Here is a 27,117-nt window from a genome sequence, read left to right on the forward strand (position 1 = left end):
TTTTTAAGACCCTAAATCCAATAAAATCATACCAAATTAGTCCTTAAAATATTTGAGTCCGGACCGAATCTTCAGACCGAACCAGACCATATACACCCCTAATCTAACCTTGTCTTGTTTAATATGTTTAATTCAGAATTCAGAATTCGCCTCAGCGTGATTAAATTCTTGAAGGCACAGTTGACTAGGGAGTTTGATATGAAAGACTTGGGACCAGCAAATAAGATTTTGGGGATATAAATCCACCAAGACAAAAGGGATAGGAAGATTTGGCTATCGCAAAAGAATTATTTGAAGAAGATCTTGTAATGCTTCAAGATGTAAGAATGTAAGCCAATTTCAACCCCACTTCCTATAAATTTTAAATTATTCTCAAGTATGTGCCCTAGTAGTGAAGCAGAGAGGATGAAAATGTCTCAAGTACCGTATGCATCAGCGATGGAAAGCCTTTATGTATGCCATGATTTGTACAAGGCCAGATATTGTTCAAATAGTTGCAATAATAAGTCGATTTACGGTAGATCCGGGTAAAGAGCATTGGAATGTTGTTAATAGGATCCTGAGATACATCAAAGGGACCTCAAATGTTGCATTATGTTTTTGAGGATCAGAATTCATTGTCAATGGATATGTCGATTCAGACTTTGCAGGTAATCTTAATAAACGAAAATCTACTACAGACTATGTGTTTACATTTGCAATAAGAGCTGTGAGCTGGCTATCTAAATTACAGACTGTTGTAGCTTTATCTACTACAAAAGCTGAATATATGGCAGCTACACAAGTATGTAAAGAAGCTATTTGAATCCAAAGATTGATGGAGGAACCCAGGCACAAACAACAGAAAATTCTTGTGTATTGTGACAATTAGAGTGCCTTGCACATTGTAAGAAATCCTACTTTTCATTCAAGAACAAAACACATTGTAGTATAATATCACTTTGTTTGTGAAGTAGTAGAAGAAGGAAGCGTTGCTATGCAGAAGATTCACACGAAAGATAACCTAGCAGATGTCATGACAAAATCAATCAACACAGAAAAGTTTGAATGTTGTAGATCCTCACATGGCCTATCGAATATATGAGCAGTATGAATTTTAAAAATTTATCAAAATTAGCTTTAAGTGGGAGATTGTGAAATTAGTAAAGCTAATTTAAAAAAATAAATACATAAATAAATAAATAATAACTAAATAAAATGAAAGGTAATAAACAATCCTAGTTTATAACCTTAGAATTTTAATGGTTGAAAAAGAGAAGAATTATATATCTCTAGTTGACGGATGGTTCATATTGAAAAAACTCATCTATAAATTGAGTTTTTCTTTAATTCATTTCAATCAAGTCATCCAACAAGAACAATAGTAACATTGAGTTACATAGAGAGTTTTATTTCTTTCAGAAGTTTTCTCCTATATATATATAGAGAGGTGTATTCTCCTTTTGTCAAGAGAGAGTGTTATGGTAATCTCCTTGTGATAGAGAGAAGTTATAATTCTCAAAAAAAGTTATTCAGTTATTTTCATATTTTTTACAAATTTTTAATTTTTCATTTCTATATTTTACTGTGTCATTTGTTTAATACCTAACATAAACTGTTATAGGAGTACTGCGATTTATGCCTTTTAAGCATTCCATAAAAAACTGCTAGAGGATGTAGTGGTTTCTTCTCATTAATTATCAATATGTTTATTGTGTTTCATGTAGACAGTTTTTTTTTTAAATCATAAGTTATCAATTTAGAGTAAAAATTTATTTATTTTATACTTTAAAGGTATACATAAATTTTTCACATTAATACATAACGATATACTAATAATTTAGCCTCCTAAATTACCAAAAATATTTATGTTATTATTTTTTGAAAATTTAAATTAATTTTAATATCTTTTATAATTAACTAGGCAGTAATCAATTTTAGAGAATAAAATAAATAGTAAAATACTCATGATATCAAGATAAACAATAACTCCAACAGTTGAGTGGTATGCTATTTTGTTATGAATTCCGCTAAGTAATTAACACCCAACCAGCTAAGTAGCTAACTATCAGTCAACTGTAATGGACTATTCAAAAAAAACCTAAGATACATCCTAAAATCTTATCTCATTGTAATCTTAATTTCACTTTTCATTTTTACATAACATTCAAAAAATAAAAAACAATATAAATTTTGAATAATAACCTTTCTCTCCCACTTGCAGTCAAGCTGTTGCCAAATAAGATCCATTAGCAATATAAATTTTGAAATATAGTAATATTAACTAATAATAAAAAATGTTAAAATAAAAAATAAGATCCAAATATACAAATATTTATTGATATTTTTTTTTAAAGTTAGTTTTAGTTTTGTTAGTAATAATGACACTAATTAAAAAAACTTTAATTATAAATATTATAAAAAGTCAATTTCGTAATTTTATAAGACATGAATTTTTAAATAATTATTTAGTGATATATATAAAAAATAAAATATTTAATTGTATTAACAATGAAAGAATTATTCAATCCATTTAAAATATCAAATTTAAAAGAATAAAATTTTAAGTTATATATTATTATTTAAATTACTATATAAATATTTTAATTTATTAGTTAAATAGTTAGAAAATTAATTATATTTTATAATAATAAAATATAATTATAAAATTATTATCATATTATACATATTTTATCCTCCCCACTAATAAAATTTTTTCAATTCATCACTGGAGATGTGTGTAGTTTTAATAGAAGTATTGTTTGCAGTTATCCGATAGTCCAAGAAAAAAGTGAATTGTGTTTTAAGTGAATGTATCTTTATTTTTAATGGATGTATCTTTGAGTTATATAGACTTGTCTTTATTATTAATTAATTATTGATGTTTAAAATTGACTGATTAAAAATTGATTATCTATATTTTTTTGTTATTTATTTATTTATTTACTTTTAGATTGTTAGCATATCATACAAACGATAATTCATTGGAAAAACTACTAGAAGTATTGTCGTTTGAAGTGAATAAAAAAAGAGAAAAAAAAAAGCAGCATACTGTCACGGTAAATTTTTAGAAGGTTAGATTTAATAGTGTTTGTATAGTTTTCTGGAGTGTTTGAGAATACTCTAGATGGTTCCGGAACGTTCTAGAATGTCCTAGAAGGTTCCGGAATACTCTAGAAGGTTCTAGAAGACTCTAGAAGATCATGGAATATTCTAGAAGAGTGTAGATTGATATAAAAGTATGAAGAGTTGTATGGAACAATCTAGAAGTATTTAGAAAGTAGTAGTAGGATAGATATTTATAAAGAAGGTTCTAGATGATTAATCTAGACCATTGATTAGATTTAATCCTAACCATCCATTGAGTAGGTGGATGGCTATAAATAGGAGGTAAGAGTTAGTGTGGGTGTGTGTGAATCATTTGTAACCACACTTGAGCAATAAAGTGTTCTTCCACCAAAGCTTCCTTTCTCTTGTGTTCTCTTGTATTCTTAGCTTTCTTGCTAAGTATTGAGGGTTAGGCTGACTTGGTCTTAGCTCAAGAGGTTGAGTAAGTCCGAGTGCCGGCACGGTAGCGTTGGAGTGTGTCCAAGGCCGTGACAATTTGGTATCCGAGCAAGGTTTGAGAGGGAGCACAAGTGGTTTGTGGGAATGGCTTCTAATATCACCATGGAGCATGTTGAGTCTCAAAGGGGAAGGGATGCTATTCCTTCTCAATGGGGAGGTAAGAAGATCCGTTCTTCAAGTGAGCCTAGAGGTAAGGACTCTAACTTCTTAGAAGAAAGAGTTTCTATGTTAGAAAATGTTCTATCCTCTATGGATGAGCGCTTCCAAAGGATAGAACATGACAAGGAAACCCTCGAGGCTCACGTGTTGGGAGAATTAGATGCTTTCAAAGAAAGCATGCTCCAAATTGAAGAGAAGCTTGAGAATTCCTTGAAACTATTTGAGGAAGTTCGAGTTTGGTTCGAGGAGGCAAAATCTCGACCAACCATTATAAGGGAGATGACAAAGATTGATCTCCCAAAGCCAAAGGAGTTCAAGGGCGTGAGGGACGCTCGAGAGGTGGAGAACTTCCTATGGCAAATGGAAAGGTACTTTGAAGGCCAAGGGGTGGTCGAAGAAGCAATAAAGGTACGCACTGCAGCTCTCTACCTTTCTGATAATGCTACTTTGTGGTGGAGGAGAAAGTGCGAAGATATGAAGAAGGGTACTTGAAACATAGCCACATGGGAAGATTTCAAAAGGGAACTGAAAAGACAATTCTTCCCTGAGAATGTGGTTTATGAAGCAAGGAAGAAGTTGAGGGAGTTGAAGCACAAGAGTACGATTAGCGACTACGTAAAGGAGTTTACTACTCTCACGCTTCAAATCCCCAACTTAGCATCAGAGGATGCATTGTTCTTCTTCATTGATGGACTCCAACCTTGGGCAAAGCAAGAACTACAAAGAAGGAATGTTAAGGATGTCGATGAGGCCATCGTGGTGGCCGAATCACTCACTGAGTATCATAGGGGAGACTCTAAACCCAAGTCTTCCTCCAAGCCTAGTTCTGCTAAAGGTGGGGGAGACAAGGGGAAGAGTTTCTCAATCAAGAAGGAAGGAACATACTCTTCAAAGAAAGAGTACAAGGAAAAGAAGAAGGCTTTCGTGCCCAAAGGAGGATGCTTCGTGTGCAAGGGACCACACCAAATGAAGGACTGTCCCAAGCTAGGGACTCTGGCATCTATCGCCGAGGAACGAGAAGCTCAAACTCAAGTAACTGAGTGTGTTGGATCCATCCAACACATAAATGCTGTGAAGGGCAAAGAGGCAATCACCGCAGAAAAGAAAGGCTTGATGTATGTCAAAGCCTTTATCAATGAAAAACCCGTCATGGCTATGATCGACACTGGTGCTACACACAACTTCATCACGCCTGATGAAGCAAAGAGGCTTGGGTTGAAGATCACCGAAAAGAATGGCTGGTTCAAACCCGTGAATACCAAGGGTGAACCCCTTAAGGGAGTAGCAAAAGGGGTTGAGATGACTCTTGGTTCTTGGAAGGGCCTTGTGGATTTCTCAGTAGCACCCATGGACGATTTTAAAATAGTCATCGGGCTCGATTTGCAAAGGAAGGCAAATATAATACCTATGCCATACTACAATATAGTATGTGTCATGGAGAAAGGGTCTCCATGCATGGTCCCTACAATCTCAAAGGCGGGAGGAATCTCGATGCTCTCGACCATGCAACTCAAGAAAGGTTTCAAGAAGGAGGAGATGATGTCTTTGGCTTTACTACAAGAGGAGTCAACAGCCAAAGGAGAAGATGTTCCCTATAAAATCAAGGAAGTCCTTGAAGAAAATAAGGATGTGATACCTCTCGAGTTGCCAAAGCAGTTACCACCTAGAAGAAAGATGGATGACAACATTGAATTGGAGTTAGGAGCAAAACCGCTTATCTCAAAACCATACAGGATGGGGGCCATTTCTATGGTTGAAGGAGATATTGTGCATACCATCAAGGAAGGGTTGCATCACGATCCATTAGCCAAGAAGTTGGTGGAGTTGACTAGAGAAGGTAAGACCAAAAGATTTTGGTTAGAAAACGACCTTCTCTACACAAGAGGGAGAAGACTATACGTTCCTAAATGGGAAAATCTAAGAAGGAAGTTGGTAAGAGAATGCCACGACACCAAGTGGGCTGGTCACCAAGGTCAGCAAAGGACCTTAGCACTCATTGAATCTTCTTATTATTGGCCTAAAATGAGAGATGAAGTGGAGAGCTATGTGAAGACTTGTCTTGTGTGCCAACAAGATAAGATTGAAAACAAGACACCAAGCGGGTTGTTAGAACCCCTGCCTCCATCAGAGCGACCGTGGGAAAGTGTCTCTCTAGATTTCATCTCTGCCTTACCGAAGTCCGAGGGGTTTGGATCTATTCTCGTGGTAGTGGATCGATTTTCGAAGTATGCTACCTTTATACCTACCCCTACTGACTGCACTGCAGAGGAAGCAGCACGACTATTCTTCAAGAATGTGGTGAAGTACTGGGGATTGCCTAAGAGCATCATTAGTGATCGAGATCCATGCTTCACAGGACGACTATGGACAGAGCTGTTCAAACTCCTTGGGTCGGAGCTTCATTTCTCAACAAGCTTCCATCCTCAAACCGATGGGCAGACTGAGAGAGTGAATGCTTTACTTGAGTGTTACTTGAGGCATTTTGTAAGCGCTAATCAGAAGGATTGGACAAAACTCCTAGACATTGCTCAATTCTCATACAATCTGCAAAGGAGTGAGTCTACAGGGAAGAGCCCATTCGAGATTGTGACTGGACAACAGCCGCTTACACCTCACTCTCTTTCTTCCTCTTACTCAGGGAAGAGCCCTGGAGCTTATCATATGATTAAATCATGGGAAGAACAAGCAGATGTCACTCGTTCTTACCTCGACAAAGCTGCCAAGAGGATGAAGAAATGGGCAGATAAGAAGAGGAAGCACGTAAGCTATCAAGTGGGAGACAAGATAATGATCAAACTTCTTCCACAACAATTCAAAGCCTTTCGCAAGGTTCATAAGGGCTTAATCCGTAAATACGAAGGGCCATTTGAGATCATTGGACGTGTTGGGGAGGTTGCTTACAAAGTACAACTTCCTCCCTCTATGAAGATTCACCCGGTCTTCCATGTGAGTATGTTTAAACCATATCACGAAGACCAAGATGAACCGAGTAGAGGTGATTCGAGTCGTGCTCCGCCTGTGGTGATTAGATCCTTTGATAAAGAAATCGAAGAGATCTTAGCTAATCGCGTTGTGCGACGAAGAGGAGTACCACCAAGTATCCAATACTTGATCAAGTGGAAAGGACTTCCGATAACTGAAGCTAGTTGGGAAGCTCATGAAGATCTGTGGCAATTCCAAGAACACCTAGAGCGCTACCATGAACAAAACGCGACGAGGACGTCTGCGCATTAGGTGGGGGAGAATGTCACGGTAAATTTTTAGAAGGTTAGATTTAACAGTGTTTGTATAGTTTTCTGGAGTGTTTGAGAATACTCTAGATGGTTCCGGAACGTTCTAGAATGTCCTAGAAGGTTCCGGAATACTCTAGAAGGTTCTAGAAGACTCTAGAAGATCATGGAATATTCTAGAAGAGTGTAGATTGATATAAAAGTATGAAGAGTTGTATGGAACAATCTAGAAGTATTTAGAAAGTAGTAGTAGGATAGATATTTATAAAGAAGGTTCTAGATGATTAATCTAGACCATTGATTAGATTTAATCCTAACCATCCATTGAGGAGGTGGATGGCTATAAATAGGAGGTAAGAGTTAGTGTGGGTGTGTGTGAATCATTTGTAACCACACTTGAGCAATAAAGTGTTCTTCCACCAAAGCTTCCTTTCTCTTGTGTTCTCTTGTATTCTTAGCTTTCTTGCTAAGTATTGAGGGTTAGGCTGACTTGGTCTTAGCTCAAGAGGTTGAGTAAGTTCGAGTGCCGGCACGGTAGCGTTGGAGTGTGTCTAAGGCCGTGACAATACTCTTGCATGATCTAGAGTTCTCTCTTCCATAGTGTTAAGGCTTAGTTTGGTAAATTTTTATTTTTTAAAATTAATTTATAAAAGTTAACTTTTAAAAAATAACGTTTTAAAAGTTGTAATATTTATGTTTGATAAATCAAATTAAAAATAGTTTTTAATAAATTCTAGCAACATCAATTACATTTAGTAAAATAACTTTTAAAATTTAAAAATATTATAATAGACATAAATGTAAGTATTAAATTTAAAATTTAGTTAACATATGACGTTATATTAGACTTTTAAATTTTGAAAAGTACAAACCAACTCTAAAAAGCTCTATCTTAGGTGCTTTCAAAAGTACTCCGATCTTTTAAAAGCTGCAAGCACAAGCACATGGTCTTTTTAATTTATCAAACACAAAATGAAGAGTTTCAGCTTTTAAAAAGTACAAACACCTCTTCAAAAAATTTTACCAAACCAAGCCTAAGTATTTCAATTTTTTTAGAAACAAATTTAAGTATTCTCTGTACAAATTATGATCCTTGTATTGATATATTAATTGAATAATAAATCATTAATGAATATTTATAACAATCATTTATTTTATTGTATAAATATTAGGAAATTATTAAATTTTTAATTTATTTATGAATAATACATATATTAATTACAATTATCAATTAAATTATTTCATATTAAATTACTTATATAACGGTGATCTCAATTATTATCATTAATACTAAATTGAATAATTTATTATTATTTTTTATTTATGTTTAAACAAAAATAAAGTAAAAAAATACTATTTTATTAAAATTTTAAGATTTACTAAATATCACACTCAAATATAAATATTAATTCAAAATTTTTATTTTTAATATATCAAAGTCATTTCTGCGTGCTTTCATTTTTCATCAGAAGAGTTCTGATCTAATTATATTCACAAATTTAAGTATGATTTCGCTCGCAATTCTCTTTTTTAATAATTTTATATGAATGGTTTTAAAGTCAAAAAAATTTAAAAAAATTCTAACAATAAATTGATTAGATATAAACACCTAAAAATGACTCAATTTTTTAGAATTTTGCTATCATTTAGTGGGAAATAAAGAATAAAAGAACTCTTGTAACAACAGAAAAAAAAAATGTCTGTTTAACCGTTTATATAGAGAATGATTTTAAAGTCGTATTTGTTTTATATATTAAATTATTAATACATGGTACATGCGTATAGAAAGGAGGAATATAAATAAATAAATTAGATATGGTAGGTCAACTACAAAAAAGTGAATGCATTATTCATAACCCGAAATACATATATAATTAATTATTAATAAGCCATCATTTATTAGCTAGCTTTGCTTTGATTTATTTGATGCATGAAGGGATTGTATTATGGCTTGCCAAGTGTGGACTTTGGAGGAGGAGGATGAGGATGGCTTGGTCCAGATGGTGGGATTGGTCCCTTCTTTAGAACAACGAATGCATCTGATGAAGCCCTTAACATGGTAGAAGCTTCACCACTTATTCCCTTATTATTTTCTTGCTCCATAGAAGTAAATAAGTTTTGTCTGCTTACTGAGACTCCTTCACCCAGCAACAGCAGTAAGATTATGAAACAACAAAGGGAGTGGATTGTGGCACCTAATTTAGCCATATTACTATTACGACGAAATTTGAGAAGACTGTGTTTAATTACCGTGGAAAACATGAGACAAGATATAATCTATTTATAGGTGAGAAACAGAAGATAGGACAAGCAAAATAATATATAAATACTTAATATTTTATCATTAATAAATATACAAATATTTTAATTAACTACATTAATATGTGATAATTAATTAATTAAGACTATAATCACAAGAGACAATTATTTCGATGATAATATTAAAGAGACAAAAAAATCATTTTTTTGTTATCAAACATTCTTGTTATTTTTAATTGTCTAATTTAGGGGTGTACATGGATCGGGTGAAACTGAATTTGTTCTTATTCAGATCTAATCATAAATATACATCGGATCTATTTTTTAGATTCTAACCCGATTTTAGACCCAATGAAACCTAAATATTTTCGGGTCACAATTATATCAGGTCCAAATCAGATGAAAATCAAACCTTTAAAGTCTTAACAATAATTTATAAAAAAAATTATTTATAAAAAAAATTATTTATGATGCACTTATTTATAAAAAAAAATTTGTTATCGAGAAGTTGATATCCATATTTGAACTTGAATTTGTACATAAATTCTAATTCGATACTTCTTTGATCTATTTTTTAATTCAACAAATGTGATTAAAAATAAAACAATAAACTTATAATTAATATAACATAATATTAAAATTAATTTAAAATATATATACCTATTTTAGTTTCCTTAAGGTATATATGAGTCGGGTGAAGTCGGATTCGTATTGACCCAGATCCAACCTTAAATAATGACCGAATCTATTTTTGAGACCCTAAACACGATAAAATTATATCAAATTAATCTCTAAAATATTCAAATCCGAACCAAATCTTAACTAAATTAGACCATATACACCCCTAATCTAACCTTATCTTGTTTAATATGTTTAATTCAGACTTCGCCTCAGGGTGATTTGCGACATAATTTAATGTGTGCGTGAATAATAATTTATTTACAATAATTATTCTTATTCTGTTTCAGCTATAATAATAATAATAATAATAATTTATTTAACAAGAGGATGATCTGCATTTGTATAGATTCTAAATATTCAAACTGATAACGTAATTGCATTTGACCAGATTATGACAATGACCTCAATCTATATGAGTTTAAAAACTAAAATAACATTATTTTATTATTCCTATTATACCACTATATTTATACAAATTTATCTCCTTAATATTAATTTATGAAGATTAATATGATTATTATGAATTGTAAGAGTGTTATTATTAAATGTGAAACTGTTTGATTTAAAATGTAGAAATTAGACTCTGATTTTTTTGGAATAAAAATTAGACTTTTCAATTTATTAGGCTACGTTTGTTTTTGAGAATAGGAGAAGACAAGACACTGAAAATAAGACATAAAGGATAGAGATACCAAATTTTATGTTCTTATATCTTATTTGGTAATAAACTAGAACAAATTATAAAAATCTAATTTATTCTCATTTTTTCATTCAAAAAATTTGAGACGAAAAATATAATTATAAAAAATTAACAAGAATAATGAAAGAACAAATGAAAAATAAGTCATGTCCCTTGTTAGTGTCTCCGTGTCTTTTCTATCAGGATGGACACAAAATACACTAATTCAATGTCCCTAAACACATTATCTCTGTCTCATTGTCCTATCTCTATAAACAAATGCAGCCTTATAAACAAAAATCAGACCCTCCAATTTATAATTTTTTATAAAAAAATCACAACAAACAAATCAAAACCTTCGATTTGATATTAAAAGATTACTCATTCTCATATCAAAACAAAAACACATGCACAATCAATAGAGTTAAATTACACACATTTGTGTCTCATAAGAAAAATTGTAGCCTGCATACCTCTTCTCGGGCGTCACTACGAAAATGACTCTAATTTATATACATACAAGTGTAATAACTCGTACCTTACACGTGATAAAATTTAAATTATAATTTTAAATTATTCTATTAAAATTAATTTGAATTGTAATAATTTAATTAATAAATAAATAATATGATGTGCATTATTTGTATTTTTTTAAATATAGTATTAAATGTATTAACTCGAATATATATAGCTATTAAGTGTATAAAAATTAAGTTCGAATATAATTGTAAATTCTCTAAATAAAATGATTCTGTTTAAAATGTTTAAATTATGATTTCAATCATAAATTATAATTATAATTTTAATTATAAATTATAATTATGATTTAAAAAAATTCTTTGATATAATATTATATTTTTTTCTCCACTTTACTATTCATATATTGATATTGCAAATCTAAATTATAGTATTTTACTGAATCTTAATTGAAAAAAAAATATTTATGTACTTTTATCATTTAATTTATTTAATACACCATGTGCTAATACTAACGGTATTTTTTAAAAAAATATATTGATAAAAATAGATATAATATAATTACAAATATAACATTAATAAATAAAATATATAAATAAATGCGAAACCAATATATTTACCAATATTTTTGTTAAATTTTATAAATTAGAGAATAAATTATGTATTCGGTTGCTTGGTGATCACATAGATGATCAAGTAATTAGATTATAAATTGATCTTATAGTGTACTTCTTATTTTTTTCTCATTTTTAAATAAAAGCGAGAATTAAGAGAGTAAGTAGTAATACATAAAGAAAAAAAATTGCACCACAACACATAATTATTACCAAAAGAAATATTCATATTAAAATTTTACATACTGCAAATCATGAAGATCAATCATAATGTATTGGTCACTTCTCTCTATTTTTGACCATGATATAAGTTTTTCTTTTCTAGTCAAAAATCCAATAACATCTAATTGAACAAAAAAAATTGAATTAAAAGTACTAAAGTAAGGACAAATGAGTGAATAATATAAGAAATTATAACTTCATACGTGTATAAAATAAAGAGAATTTACTTATTTATTTTATGTTGAACGATAAAACTAACAATAGTATACTAATAAAAGGATATACCTTTAAAAAAAAAGTCACAATACAATTTAAAATATTTTCATAAATTAAACTGTTAAAATTTTTGTTATCGATAAAATGATGCTATTATACATTTTTTGGCAAAACTTAAAATTAAAAAAAATAATTTTGTGTGGATTAATATAAATTAATTACATACCAAATAAGTAGAATCGTTTATTTGTTTGTTTCAATATATCAGTATGGGCAAATAAATTAAAATGATTATCCAGAATTTTACTATCATCGACCGTATGTACTATATGTGACTCCATCTTAAAAGATATTTTGCACATGTGTACAGTTAGAAAATATATTCCACTTGAAGAAAATTATATTTAGAATGTTCCATGTTTTTTTCATTTTTTTTTGTTTGCCATTCTTTCACTGTAATGTTAGATCAAAGAAACTCTAAATTTAAAATATAATAATAAATATGTCATGTGATAGAAAAATAATAAACTAAAAAGAAATATATATATATATTATTGTTATATAAGGAGTCAATACACAAACATATGTTATCGTAATAAAATATCACACTATGAATAATTATATTTGTCAAGTAAATTTATTTATACTCTATATATATCTATTATATTATTTTATATAAAATTAAAATATACTCTTCTAATTTAATATTATATATATATATATATATATTTCCTTCTAACATTGTCTAAAATTAAATTGAAATTATGTCTAAAGTCTTAACATGGTAAACAGAATATAATTAATATCTAATATTTTAATAATTCAATACCTAAAATAAGTTAACAAATAATAATTAATACCTAAAATATCATATATATATATATATATATATTTGTTTTTAATATTGTCCAAAATTAAATTGAAATTATGTTTAAAGTCTTAATACCGTAATTGAGGTATAATTAATATCTAAAATTTTAATAAGTAAATACCTAAAATAAGTTAATTAAATAACAACAATTAATATCTAAAATATTGAAAAGAAATTTTTAATAAATGTGAAAAATAAAAATAAAAAATTAATAAATAATATTAGTGTTTAAATGAAAGAATTGATAAAGAATAATAATTATAAGTAAAAATGGTATTTTTTTTAAAAAAAAATACATGAAAATTTGTTTAATAATCTGTGCCATGTACATAACAACAAAAGGTTGAAATTATAATTTTAAATTATTTTATTAAAATTAATTTGAATTGTAGTAATTTAATTAATAAAAAGGTAAGATATTATGCGTTTATTTTTTTTAACCTAGTGTTATGTGTATCAACTTTAATATCGTTATTAATCGTTTTTGTTAATCTACTTTTTTTTCTAAATTTATGATTTAAAATAACAATTATAAATATTAATAATTAAACAAATTATTATATTATAATTATTTATGTTTTATTCCCAAAATTGAAAACATACTATTTTTTTATTTAATGATTGTTTATTTATACTACCAGTATATATTAATCAATTAGTCAATATTTTTTTATTCGTAAGATATATTTATTTATTTTGTTTAAATAATTTTAATCTTTCTTTATTTAAGTATACATATATATTAAATCACATATATTAATTATTTTTTATTTTTTTATTATGAATATTTTTTTAACCTACAATCATTCAATGATTTTGTTATTCCATTAATACCATCATACGTGTAATAATATTCATAAATCATACTAATTTCCGTATTTATTTATTTTTAGAATGTATTTATTTTATTAAATAATTCTAAATACTTCTTTATGTAGTAATATATATATATATATATATATATATATATATATATATATATATATATATATATATATTGTATGTAAATATATTTAAATTGTATATATTAATTATTTTTTATCATGATTAATTTTTTTAATCATTCAATAATTTTTTTATTCTTTATTATTAATGTTAGCGTATGTGTAATTTTCATAAATTATAATAATTTCTTTATTTACCTCTACATATATATTAATTTTGTTAAATAATTCTAAATATTTGTTTATATATATATATATATATATATTAATTGTACATATAAAAATTTAAGGCACATATATTAATTATTTTTTTTTGTTATGATTATTTTTTTATATATATGATTATTTTTTATTTTACAATCAAATAATAATTTTTTATTTTTTATATCTATGCATATTTTTTTAATTTTTTTATATGCAAGATTAACAATTTTTTTAAATAGTGATATTTTTTACGTATTTTTATATATTAGCAAGAAAGTAAAATCACGTATTATGACTCTTTTTTCTTTTTCATGCCTTAATCTTAATTAATCAATCTTATGTTCACACAATATAATTAAACTTTTAATCATTCTAATTTATTGATGAATTATATTTCTCTTAATAATTGCATTACTAATCTGAAATATAAAAAAAAGGTGATACATATATATATATATATAAGAAAACAAACTTTAAAAAAAATTCATATTAAAAAGTTTAAAAATAACATATCTAAAAAGAATAGTCATAATATATAAATTGAGACAATAATTTAAATTTATCTAAAACTAATTTAATCAATTACCAATATTAGAACTAAATTATTTAAATAATATTTAATCTATTCTAATCCTTAGATACGTATAGATTAGAGTCATTCTTGTAACAACCAACTGAAATAACATCATAAGATCAAACATTTAGAATCTGTACAAATTTTGTTTATCTTCTTGTTAAAATTTTCAAATTAAATTGACTTTTATTCTCCTCAAAGGCATTTCATTAATGCACCAGAAGGCCGGTAGTTTCGAAAAAATCACAATATGTTATAAAATTATTTTTAATATAAAAAGTTTAAGAGAAAAAAATTTAAATATAGTACCAATCTTTGAATTGCATCTTCAAGGTTGGCACGAATTTTTCAAATCTGAACCTAAATTGAGAAAATTCAATCTCATTATATGCTCCACTTCGAATATTTTCGGACAAACGTAGAAAATGTGGAGGGGATATGACTTGAACTTGACCTACAATACTCCTTAGAAACAATTGCCCAATAAAAGAAGAATAACAGATTAGAAAAAAAGAATGCTTTGATTCTTAGATTTAGACTCACTAATCACAAAGAAACACTATATATAGCCTTTAGTAGTACAAAAATAATTATAGAAATTAATTATTACAATATCAATTTACCACTATAAAAGTTAGTATCATATTTATAGCAATTAGAATTATAAATTTATGTTTAATTTTTTATATGATTATAATTAAGATATTTTTTTAAATTAGTATAATTATGCATTATTTATTAAATACTAATTGTAAAATAATTCTAATAAAGATATTTTTTAAAATAAATTTAGAAGAGAGAATATCAGAATAGTGCTTTTATTTTGAAAAGAAAATAAATTCATGAGAAATTGACACTTTACTTTCATTAGTTTGGGAAAAATCCAATTTTAATATATTAAGTAGATTCTTTTTATATAATTATAATAAAGATATTTTTCTAAATTAGTATAATCATGCATTATTCATTAAATGCTAATTGTAATATAATTATAATAAAGATATTTTTCTAAAAATAATTTTAGAAGAGAGAATAGTACTTTCTAAATATAAAGATATTTTTCTAAATTAGTATAATCATGCATTATTCATTAAATGCTAATTGTAATATAATTATAATAAAGATATTTTTCTAAAAATAATTTTAGAAGAGAGAATAATGCTTTCATTACATGAGAATAGAACTTTCTAAAAATAAAGATATTTTTTTCTAAATTAGTATAATCATGCATTATTCATTAAATGTTAATTGTAATATAATTATAATAAAGATATTTTTCTAAAAATAATTTTAGAAGAGAGAATAGTACTTTAAAATAATACTTTTTAAAAATAAAGATATTTTTTTAAATTAGTATAATCATGCATTATTCATTAAATGCTAATTGTAATATAATTATAATAAAGATATTTTTCTAAAAATAATTTTAGAAAAAAAGAATAGTGCTTTCATTACATGAGAATAGTACTTTTTAAAAATAAAGATATTTTTCTAAATTAGTATAATTATGCATTATTACTTAAATGTTAATTATAGTATAATTATAATAAATATATATTTATATTATAAAATAAACTTAGAAGAGAAAATAGTGCATTCATTTTGGCGAAAAAATGAATTCATGAGAAATCGATACCTTACTTTCATTAGTTGGGAGAAAACTTAGTTTTAATATATTAAGTAAAAGTAGATATGTAAGAACTAAAATAGTTTAAATATTATTTTACGTAATCATAATACAACTGATAATTTTATTATTTCTATTATACCATTATATCCATACAAGTTTATGTATTTAATTGTAATTTATGAAAATTACTATAATTATTAAAAATTATCATGATTTGTGAATATTACACTACACTAATATTAATAATAAAGAATAAGCAAAAAAAAATTCTTGAATGATTATAGGTTTTATATATATATATATATATATATATATATATATATATATATATATATATATAATTACTACAACAATATAGACTATTTTTTAGGATTATTATGTGTCAAAAAAATTAAAAATCGTTAAAAAAATAAATTTTGACACTATTTTAACTATGAAAATATGTTAATATAAATTTTGTCAAAAATAGTATTTTTAACATATAAGTAATTGTAAAAAAAGTTTAAATCTTATTTTGATAAATATTGACCATCAAAAATAATTTGTTAGAAAAATTTGAGAATATATTTTTTGTGATACTTATTAACCGTCAAAAATTGACCATAAAAGATTCTCAACAAAAATTTTTAACAAAGAATGAGATGAGATCTTGAAACTAAAGAATAAATTGAGATTTTGAAGATAAATAATGAGTAGTATAATCCCAAACTGAGAGTAGTGTGATGCCAAAATTGACGGAGCTTAACGAAAAAAAGGAATAATGGAGTAAGTTGAAAACAAATGAATGTCAAAATTGAGGAGTAATTTTCTACAATCAAATTATTCATCAAAAAATATAGAGAATTTGACATTTGTGATATTTGTCAAAAATATATATTAATTTTTACACTTAACTACGACTGTTAAAAAAAATCATGTTAAAATAGCTCTCTTTTCTTGTAATGAATCAAAAAATAAATATATTTTGAAAATAAAAAATTAATAATTATAAAAAAATAATTAATATATATAACTTAAATACATTTACCTACAATTAATATGATATGTATATATAAATAATGAAATATTTAGAATTATTTAAATAAAACAAATATATTCTAAGAATAAAGAAATTATTAATTACACAATTAAGATATATGTAGATATAAATAAGAAAACTGTCATAATTTATAAAAATGATTACACGTATGTGATATTAATAGAATAAAAGAATCATTGAATGATTGTAGGTTAAAAAAGAAATAATCATAATAAAAAAATAATTAATTTATGTGACTTAAATATATTTATATATAATTAATATCTACGTTTACATAAATACAAAAATATTTAAATTATTTAGACAAAATAAATATATCCTGACAACAAAAAAACTATTAATTAAATAATTAATATATACGTATACACAAATAAAAAAATTATTAATTAAAAAAATTATATATTTTAAATTTTAGGAGTCAAATTCACTTAATTATATAATGATATCAATTATTAATTTTGTACTACTATATAGTGTTTTTTTTTATAGTTTATGAGTCTAAGTTTGAGAACTAAAATATTTTATTTAATTTTTTAATTTTTTATTTTTTTTGACTATTTCATCGAACAAGAATGTATTCTATATTTTTCATCGAAGTTATTATTTTAAAGCACAAGTTACAATTTTTTTATAATATTTTTATGTAGTCATTCTATTATTATTCTTTTGACAATTTGATGATTGTTCTTACTAAACTTATTCATTTTCTCTATCGAGCAATTATTTTCAAGAAACTTTATAGGCCAAATTCAAATTTTATCCCTCAATGCTTTCTACGTCTACTCGAAAATTTTCGAAATAAAACTTATAATAAGATTAAATTTTCTCAATTTAGATTTATTTTTGCTAAAATTATGTCAACCTTGAAGATGCAGCTTCAAAGATTGATATTACATTGAAATCTTCTTCTTTTAAGCTTTTCGTAATAAAAATATTTTTATAACATAATGTAATTTTTTTTCAAAAACTACTGACCTTCTGGTGCATCAATGCAATGCCATTGATGAAAATAAAGATCAATTTAGTTCGTTTCTCGGTATGGCTATTTTATACCTTGCCGCATTACATGGATAGCAGATGATAAAACTTATTTAACAAAAAGATGTTCTACATTTGCATAAATTCTAAATGTTCAAGCTAATGACATTATTTCAATTGGACGTTGTTACGACAATGACCCTAATTTATATGAATTTAAGAACTAAAATAGCTTAAATATTGTTTTAGATAATTATAATTTTATTCATAATTTTATTATTCCTATTATACCACAATATCCATACAAATTTTTGTCTTTAATTATAATTTATGAAGATTATCATAATTAATAAAAATTATCATAATTTGTGAATATTAGACGTACACTAATATTAATAACAAGAAATAAAAAAAATTCTTGAATGATTGTAGAATAAGAAAATTATTAATTACACAATTAATACATATGTATATATAAATAAAGAAACTGTCATAATTTATGAAATGAAAATTATTACACGTATGTGTGATATTAATAAAATAGAAGAATCATTAAACGATTGTGAGCTCAAAAGGGAAATAATCATAATAAAAAATAATTAACTTATGTAATTTAAATATATTTACGTATAATTAATATATACATATATATAAAAATAAAAAATATTTAAAATTATTTAAATAAAATAAATATTTAAAAAAATATTAATTAAATAATTAATATATATGTATGTATACATAAATAAAAAAATTATTAATTAAAAAGAAATCATATTTTTTTAATTTTAGGAATCAAATGCACATAATTATAGTGATTTGTTCTGAGTAAATAATAAAATTAATTGAATGTTTTAATTTCTAATTTAAAATAGATTAATCCTACATTACATATATGTTCCCTTAATATATTATGTGATTGTAAATTTTTATATTTGAGACTTAATATTGTTTTTGACCATTGTCATGGTTAATAGAGATTATATTTTAAACTTGAGTTTAATATAATCTTAAATATAATTTTTTTAATTAACTTTAGTTATATTTTTTTGTCTTCAAAACTGCCGCATATTTTTCTTAAATCCACTACCAAAATAGCAGCGGTTTTGTAACCGCCGCAAAATCGTCAACCTGATTTGTGGCGGTTGTGCCAGCGGTTCATTAGAACCGCCACAAAATCATATTACAACCTCTTAATAGACGACGTTTTTGGAACCGCTGGAGTTTCGTTTTGCGGCGGTTTAAAACCGCTACAAATCCCTAAATAAACCGCCGCAATTTCCAGTTTCTCTTGTAGTGTCTTACTTTTTTTTTTGCACGTACGATCTTATTAAGAATATTAAGAAAATATTTGGGCATAAAATTTGAAAAGTAGGTTAGAATAATTTGATTATAGAGTGTCAAATAATTTAAAATACATACACAAAAATAATATTAGGTTCAAGTCAATTAGATATGGATTTATGATTTACTTAAAAAAAATACTATTTTGCATTCAGTTGAAGACTCCTTGATCTCATTAAATTTGTTTTGCTTTTAATGGTATGAAGAAATACTGAGAGAGAGAATTAAATTTGTTTTGCTTTTAATCGTATGAAGAAATATGAAGAAATAGAGAGAGAGATTCGCATTTAATAGGTAAGACTTGTATAATTCATATTGAAATTATAGGTATCCATCTATTTTGATAATTTTTTAAAATAATAACACTGAGTTTTAAAATTCCAAATGTAATAGGTTTTTTAGGTGGAAAAAAAAATTTAGACGTCTCTAATAAATTTGGAAGTTCTGTATTTTTTTGTTGTGCTAGAATTTGATGAGATGCAAAAAGTTAAAAGAAATTGTGATGATTTTATTAATTTTATTTTTAAAATTTTTAAAAATTATTATGTTTTTAATTATTTTATCTTTATGTGTTATAAGAGTAGATCTAAATTAAAATACACATTGAAAACTTTTTTTGCAAGAAAGTTCATTAAGTACATACAAAATCACCCAAATGAATATTATATCATTTTACTACAATAATTTAAAAAGTTTAAGAGTTTTGACCGTAAGTATCTATTTCTTTTCTATAATATTTTATTAGCTATACATACATAACTATAAATTTAAATAATATATTATTTTATAATTTTTATTGGTATTTTGGTAATGCTATACTTGGGAACATAGAACAATAACCAACTTGAATTGGTCGAGTAGTCAACTTATTACTCGTCCGTTTAAGTAAGTGTTAGGGGTTTGAATCTCACATTGTGCATGCAGCAATTTATTGATCAGCGGTAGGCTCTTAAATAAAATTCAGATCCACAAAAAATTAGTCCTTAACCCGTCAGGTTGGGATACCGTGAGTAACAAAAAAAAATAGAAAACAATTTTTATTAATAGTGTCTTTTGGTATGACAGTCAACAAGGGTCAAGAACAGATGTCAAAAACCGTGGGTTTATACTTGGCAAGACTGATTTTTACACGGATAGTCATACACTTATATGTGGCACTTTCAATAGTTAAAAGCAAATAAGGGATAAAAAATTTAGTTCAGAATTATTGAGAAAATCTCTGACAATTATACGATTATTATTATATATAGAAAAATCGTTGATAAATTGAGATAATTAAATATTATTTAATCAATTAATATCTCTTTATTATTAATTGTATTTTTTAATTCTTTTATAATTAGATAAAAACTTTTATGTACAAGAACAGGTATTTAATACAAGAATAGAAATATCGTCTATAATTATGTAAGGATGAATGCTAGAGACAAAAATTATTCACGTATATTTTCTCATAAAAATTAAGATATTAATTTATTACATATTAAATTTTTTAATTAATTTAATTATTTTATGAAATTTTTTGTTATATATTATTATTTAGTATTTGCATGAATAAAAAAAATAAATTTAATTTAATTTAAAATTAAATATGTTAAAAAAATTATTATTAAAAATAATTTAAATATAAATAAAATATTAAATATTTTTCGTACATCACACGAATACATACACTAATATTTTAATTGACTACATTAATATATGATAATTAATTAATTAAAAATATAATCACAAGAGACGAAATTATTTCAATTATCTAACCTTATCTTATTTAATATCCTTATCTTGTTTAATAGGTTTAATCGAAAATATTACTTGTTTTTTAAATTTTAGTCTTTGACCAGCCTTTAAATTTAATAATATACTATTTTAATTTTTTATCTTTTCTCTTTTTTAAAAACTGAATAAATGACCATTTTTAAAAAATATTTAGTTACATTAATGTTTAATTTAGAATTCGCCTCAACGTGATTTACCACATAATTTAATGTGTGCGTGAATAATAATTTATTTACATGATGGAGTATCTAATAAAAAAAAAGAAAAGTATAAGCAGATAATGAAAATACTAAACAATGTGAACAATAGATATATTTAATGTTCATTTTACTAGGTATATTAAAATTTAGGTGCATATATAATTTGAAAGTGTGTGTTTTGATTTGATTAGTAGTTGTTCATGTTGTTCAAAAAAGTTATTGATTACCTAGCCTCCTAAAAAAAATATTTCGCCTATATGAAAAATAAAAATTATAAATTCAATTATTAAATCTAAATAAATGACTAAAATTAAATTTTGAAATAAAACTCACTCATTTAATAAGAAACGTTATTAAAGAATAATTACCAACATATACATAGACTAAAACGGATCATCTTGAGACCATCTATTAATTTGCATGCGTATAGAAGAAAATAAAATATTATACAGTGATTCACATGAATCCCCTTTTTATTCTTACATCGACGCAAAAGTTACACGTTCATCGTCTAATAAGCAATAAACCGAACCTGGTGTATATTACTATAACAAGCCCTCACATAGTCACATATACTTAGCTTTGATTTCATATATATCAAGGGATTGTATTATTAACATGGCGTGCCACGTGCGGTGTAGCATGGCCTCTATGGCTTGGTCCTGATGGAGGGACATGGCCCTTCGCTACAACAAGAAATGCACCTTTATTACCTCTTGCTGATGATGATGGTGAACCCATTAGCATTCCCTCATTATTTTCTTTCTGCTCCATACAACAAGTATATAAATTTTGTCGACTTGCTGATGACACTACTCTTCCCCCTAGCAGCAGCACTAAGATTATGAAACAAGTAGCCATCATATACAGTGGCGGAACCAGAAATTTCATAAGAGGGGGGCCAATTAAATATAAAATATAACAAAAAATTAACAAAATATGATTTGTAGCATATATATCAAAAAAGTAATTATATTATATAAAAGTCAATGTTCAACTACATACTTTAAGATTTTGATATTTTTAAACTTGCTCGACGATGCTTCATGGAACTAAAATCATCAATTATCATCTCTAAAGTGAATTTTGAAGCAATTTCCTTTTCAATATATACAATCATACAATCTGCTAAAAATTCATCTTCCATCTTGTTTCGAAGCCTTGTTTTAATAATCTTCATAGCTGAAAAGGCCCGTTCAGTTGTTGCTGTTGTCACAGGAAGAGTCAAAACAAGACGAATTAATCTATCAATTAAAGAATATATATTTGATTTTCCTGTCTCTGTCAATTTTTGACACAATTCAGCAAGAGTAGACAAATTCTGAAAATCTGGAGTTTTAACCACATCAAGTTCATAATGTTGTAACTCATAATCCAATTGAATCTTTTCTTGCTCAGAAAAATCTAAAGAATAGAAATTCTTTACAAGATTGCATATGTTGCAAACACTGAATAACTTGAAAGCATCTTTAGGATCTAGAGATGTACTCAGTATGAGGAGCTCGGTTGCTTGCTCACTAAATCTACTATTTAGCTCTTTCAATTGAAAATCTATCACGCTAGTAAAAATGTCAACACGATAGTGGTGTTCAACAGTGACAACATCCTTTTTACGACGAGACCGAATTATGTCACTAAAAGAAGCACCCATATCAGGTATCTGAATAGCATGATCATTGCAGAAAGAACTAACTTTCTCCAAAAGTGCTCCCCAACTACTATCTCTTAACTGTTGAATCAATGACTTTGTACTAGAAACCAGATGCATAGCATTCAAAATGTCTTGAGATTTTTGTTGCAATGCTTGACAAAGTTTATCAGTGATTCCCATGATTTCTTTCATCATATGCAAAATGAAAACAAAATCAAATGATAATAAAGATTTAAGAGCATAAGTAGCATCACCACGTTGAGAATATGTAGATCCATTAGTAGCCAAATCTTCCAGAACTGAAGTTGTTGCTCCAAACATACGTAAAAGGCTACAAATTGAGTTGAAGTGAGAGCTCCACCTGGTATCTCCTGATCTTTTTAATGTGCCAATTTGATTTGCTCCTCTTCCTGTTTCAATTTGATTAGTTGCAACTAAATAGGAAATTTCAGTTGCATAAGCAGATCGTAATTCATCATTGCGTTTGCAAGAAGAGCACACAACATTGATAATATTACTCAAACTTTGGAAAAAAGCATGAACATCAACAACTTCTTTAGCCGCAGCAACAAGAGCTAGCTGTAATTGATGAGCAAAGCAATGAACATAATATGCATAAGGACATTCTTGAATAATTAAAGCTTGTAACCCTTTCCACTCTCCACGCATATTACTAGCTCCGTCATACCCTTGACCTCGAACATTTTGAATGTTGAGATTGTGATGAGATAATGCAGAACAAATCTCTTGTTTTAGAGTAGCAGAAGTAGTATCTTTGACATGAACAACATCTATTAGCCTTTCTTTGACAAATCCATGCTTATCAACAAATCTAACAACAACTGCCATTTGTTCTCTTCTAGATTCATCTCTAGCTTCATCAACAATCAAACAAAACTTTGCATTACCAATCTCATTGCGAATTTCATTTTGCACCTTTCTAGCAAAAACATGTAGAATTTCCTTTTGAATAGAAGGTGATGTGTATATTGCATTTTGAGGAGCATTATCCAAAACAACTGCATCCACTTCTTTATTGTAAGAAGCTAATAATTTTAACATTTCAAGAAAATTTCCTCGATTCTGAGACTCATGACTCTCGTCATGTCCCCTAAAAGCACAAGCTTGAAACGTTAACCATTTGACAGTATCAATAGAGGCTTTAAGACGCAATCTATTGCTTAAAACTTGTTGTGAGCTTTGCTTAGCCAATACTTTGTCAATGTGACATAATTGATTAAGCAAATCTTTACAAGACTTAACAGCAATATTATGAGGAGAATTAAGAGATTTACCCACATGAGATAAAAATGCACAATCCTTTCCATTATTCACTTTTTTCCAATTGCGAAATCCTCCTGATGTGAATGGACTTGATTTTCTAGAAAATAAATAGCATGAAAGACAAAATGCAGCATCCACTTCTGGCGAATATTCTAGCCAAGAAAAACTCTTAAACCAATGAGCTTTGAAACGACGAGGATGACTTTCTAGACCAGAAAGAGGGTACTCATCCATAATAAATTGATATGGTCCAAACTTTATGTATGCTCTACGGATTTCATCTTGTTGATTGATAGGATAATTCCAAATTTGCGGACGCTTTCCGGGATCACGCATCAATGTATCAATATTAACTTGATCTATTTCAGTCCTTACTATTTTGGAAGCAGGGGGTTGAATATCTTGCTCAACAAGTTGTGTCACAGGTTGTTCAATAATATTTTGAACATTACTCAGAATCTGAAGCTGAATTTTGTTCATCATATATTCTCTCTTTTCTCTTGAAAAATGAGTGAATTGTTTTCATCTTTGACATTTTTAACTTAACTTGAACTATCTAACAAAAAAAAAAAACAAAAATAATTGTATATATATTATTTTCTTAAAAAAAAATATTAAACCTATTGAGCAATAACAAATAATTTTAGAAACACAAATATATAATAACCAAAAATAAAGTTATTGATTTACCTAATTATTTTTTGTTCCAAGTCTCACAAAAAAATAATTCTATTGAGTTTTGTCCTCACTTCAATCTTTGAACACTGTCCATTATAAAAAAAATAAATTAATTATTTTAAATAAATAATGTAAATAATACTTGACATTGTCATTAACTTAAAAAAAATTGAAATATACCTCTTTGAATCTTTGTTGTGCATTCAATGGTTAATATTTTGTTGTTCACTTCTCTTCAATGGTTTTTCTTCATATGTCTTGTTTTGGTATGGAAAGAAAATTAGAATGAGAAGAGTAGAAGACCAAAAGTTTGGGAATCACTAAAAGAGAGAGAAAAGTGGCGCTATGCCTATGATAGTTTGAAACAAATATTTGAAAAATGTACTAGGGTTACTTTAATTAATAGTATGGGCTTGGACTAGTATAATAGAACCATTTTTATTAATTATTAGAATGTGCTATTTGTTAACAAGAGCAACAATAATTCAAATATCTAATACATAATGCAGTTTTTAGTTTTTTTAATTTATAAAATTTTGTAAGTTATATTTTTTTTAATATTATATATAAAAAAATTTAATATTATTAATTATTACTATTTACTATTTTTTTAAAAAAAATTTGGGGGGGACCATGGCCACCTTAGGTCCCCCCGTGGATCCGCCACTGATCATATATATACCATATATACTTGATTAATACTATGATCATAAGAGACCAAATTCTACATATATATAGTTGGTTTCTACTTTCACTTTCGGTTACATTTTGACTTTGGGATTTGAGAAATAACTTTGGCACCTCCCGAAATGAGAAGTACTTAAAGTAGTGGCAGTCTGGCAGAATTGCTAAGCTATATATATATATGCTTCAAGTTGACAATAATCTTTAATTTTGAGAACGATTTTTGTAACTTGAACACCTTAATTTCGGGAAGGAAGAAGGTATTTTAATCGGCGACACTTTTTTTTTTCTTGGATTTTGTTTTGCGTTTATGCCAAGCAAAGGAAAAGCATGAATATGCACCTGTCTTGACTTTGGTGGTTTATTAATCCAAGGAGACTTGGACAAAGACACTAAAAAATATTTTTTTTAGAGACGTTTACATATGTCATGATATTACTAGACGGAAAAGTCTAGAAAGCCAACAGTTTTATTAAATTTTGGCCAGCATGTAATCAGCAGAAGAAGATGAGCCATTGAATGAAATTTCACACTAATCTCACACCATCAAATCACTATTGATGGTTAGTTGATGGCTAACAATCACAAAAATTGCTGGCCCCTAGCATTGCTCTTATTAGACATCTCTATTAAGCAGATTAATAATTTAATTTTTAATAAATCAGAATAAAATAGGTTTATTATAGAAATAATAATAAATCTAATTGTTCGCATTATAATTATTAGACTCGATTTGGTCCGATCGATTTACACAATCTAAATCGAATTATGTTTAAATTTTTTGATAAAAAGGCAAATATATTCTTGATTTTTTTAAAAAAAACATAATCCAATAGATTATGTAAATTGGTCGGTTCGACCGGATCTGATAACAATTAGGTTTATTATATTGTTATAAAAAATTAATTTTATTTTAGTTTGTTAAGAAATTTAAAAATAAACAATTCATTAATACATCCAATAATAATACAACACATAAGTGTCTTTACAAAAAGAGGTTTTACGCGTTTTTATACAAGCATCCTCCTAATCCCAAATGTGCGCTTACATATACTCTATTTCATCATGATTATATGCATGCTTCTTTTCCCATGCATTCACAGAGCTAAAATTTCATAATCTTATGTTAAACACAATACAATTATCTGTGAATAATTCAGTGAAAGAGACATTTTTG

General features: G+C 26.8%; 1 protein-coding gene across 1 annotated transcript; it reads right to left on the reverse strand.

Moving 5' to 3' along the window:
* Nucleotides 1–22,240: 22,240 nt before the first annotated feature.
* LOC112718417 (uncharacterized) lies at nt 22,241–24,914 on the reverse strand. Its single transcript, XM_025770180.1, has 2 exons — nt 23,070–24,914; nt 22,241–22,408 (listed from the first exon to the last, which is right to left on the reverse strand). Exons 1-2 carry the CDS (start codon nt 24,912–24,914, stop codon nt 22,241–22,243), a joined length of 2,013 nt encoding a protein of 670 aa, XP_025625965.1.
* Nucleotides 24,915–27,117: the final 2,203 nt, after the last annotated feature.

Source organism: Arachis hypogaea, chromosome 10 (assembly GCF_003086295.3).
Source record: "Arachis hypogaea cultivar Tifrunner chromosome 10, arahy.Tifrunner.gnm2.J5K5, whole genome shotgun sequence".
Taxonomy (NCBI): domain Eukaryota; kingdom Viridiplantae; phylum Streptophyta; class Magnoliopsida; order Fabales; family Fabaceae; genus Arachis; species Arachis hypogaea.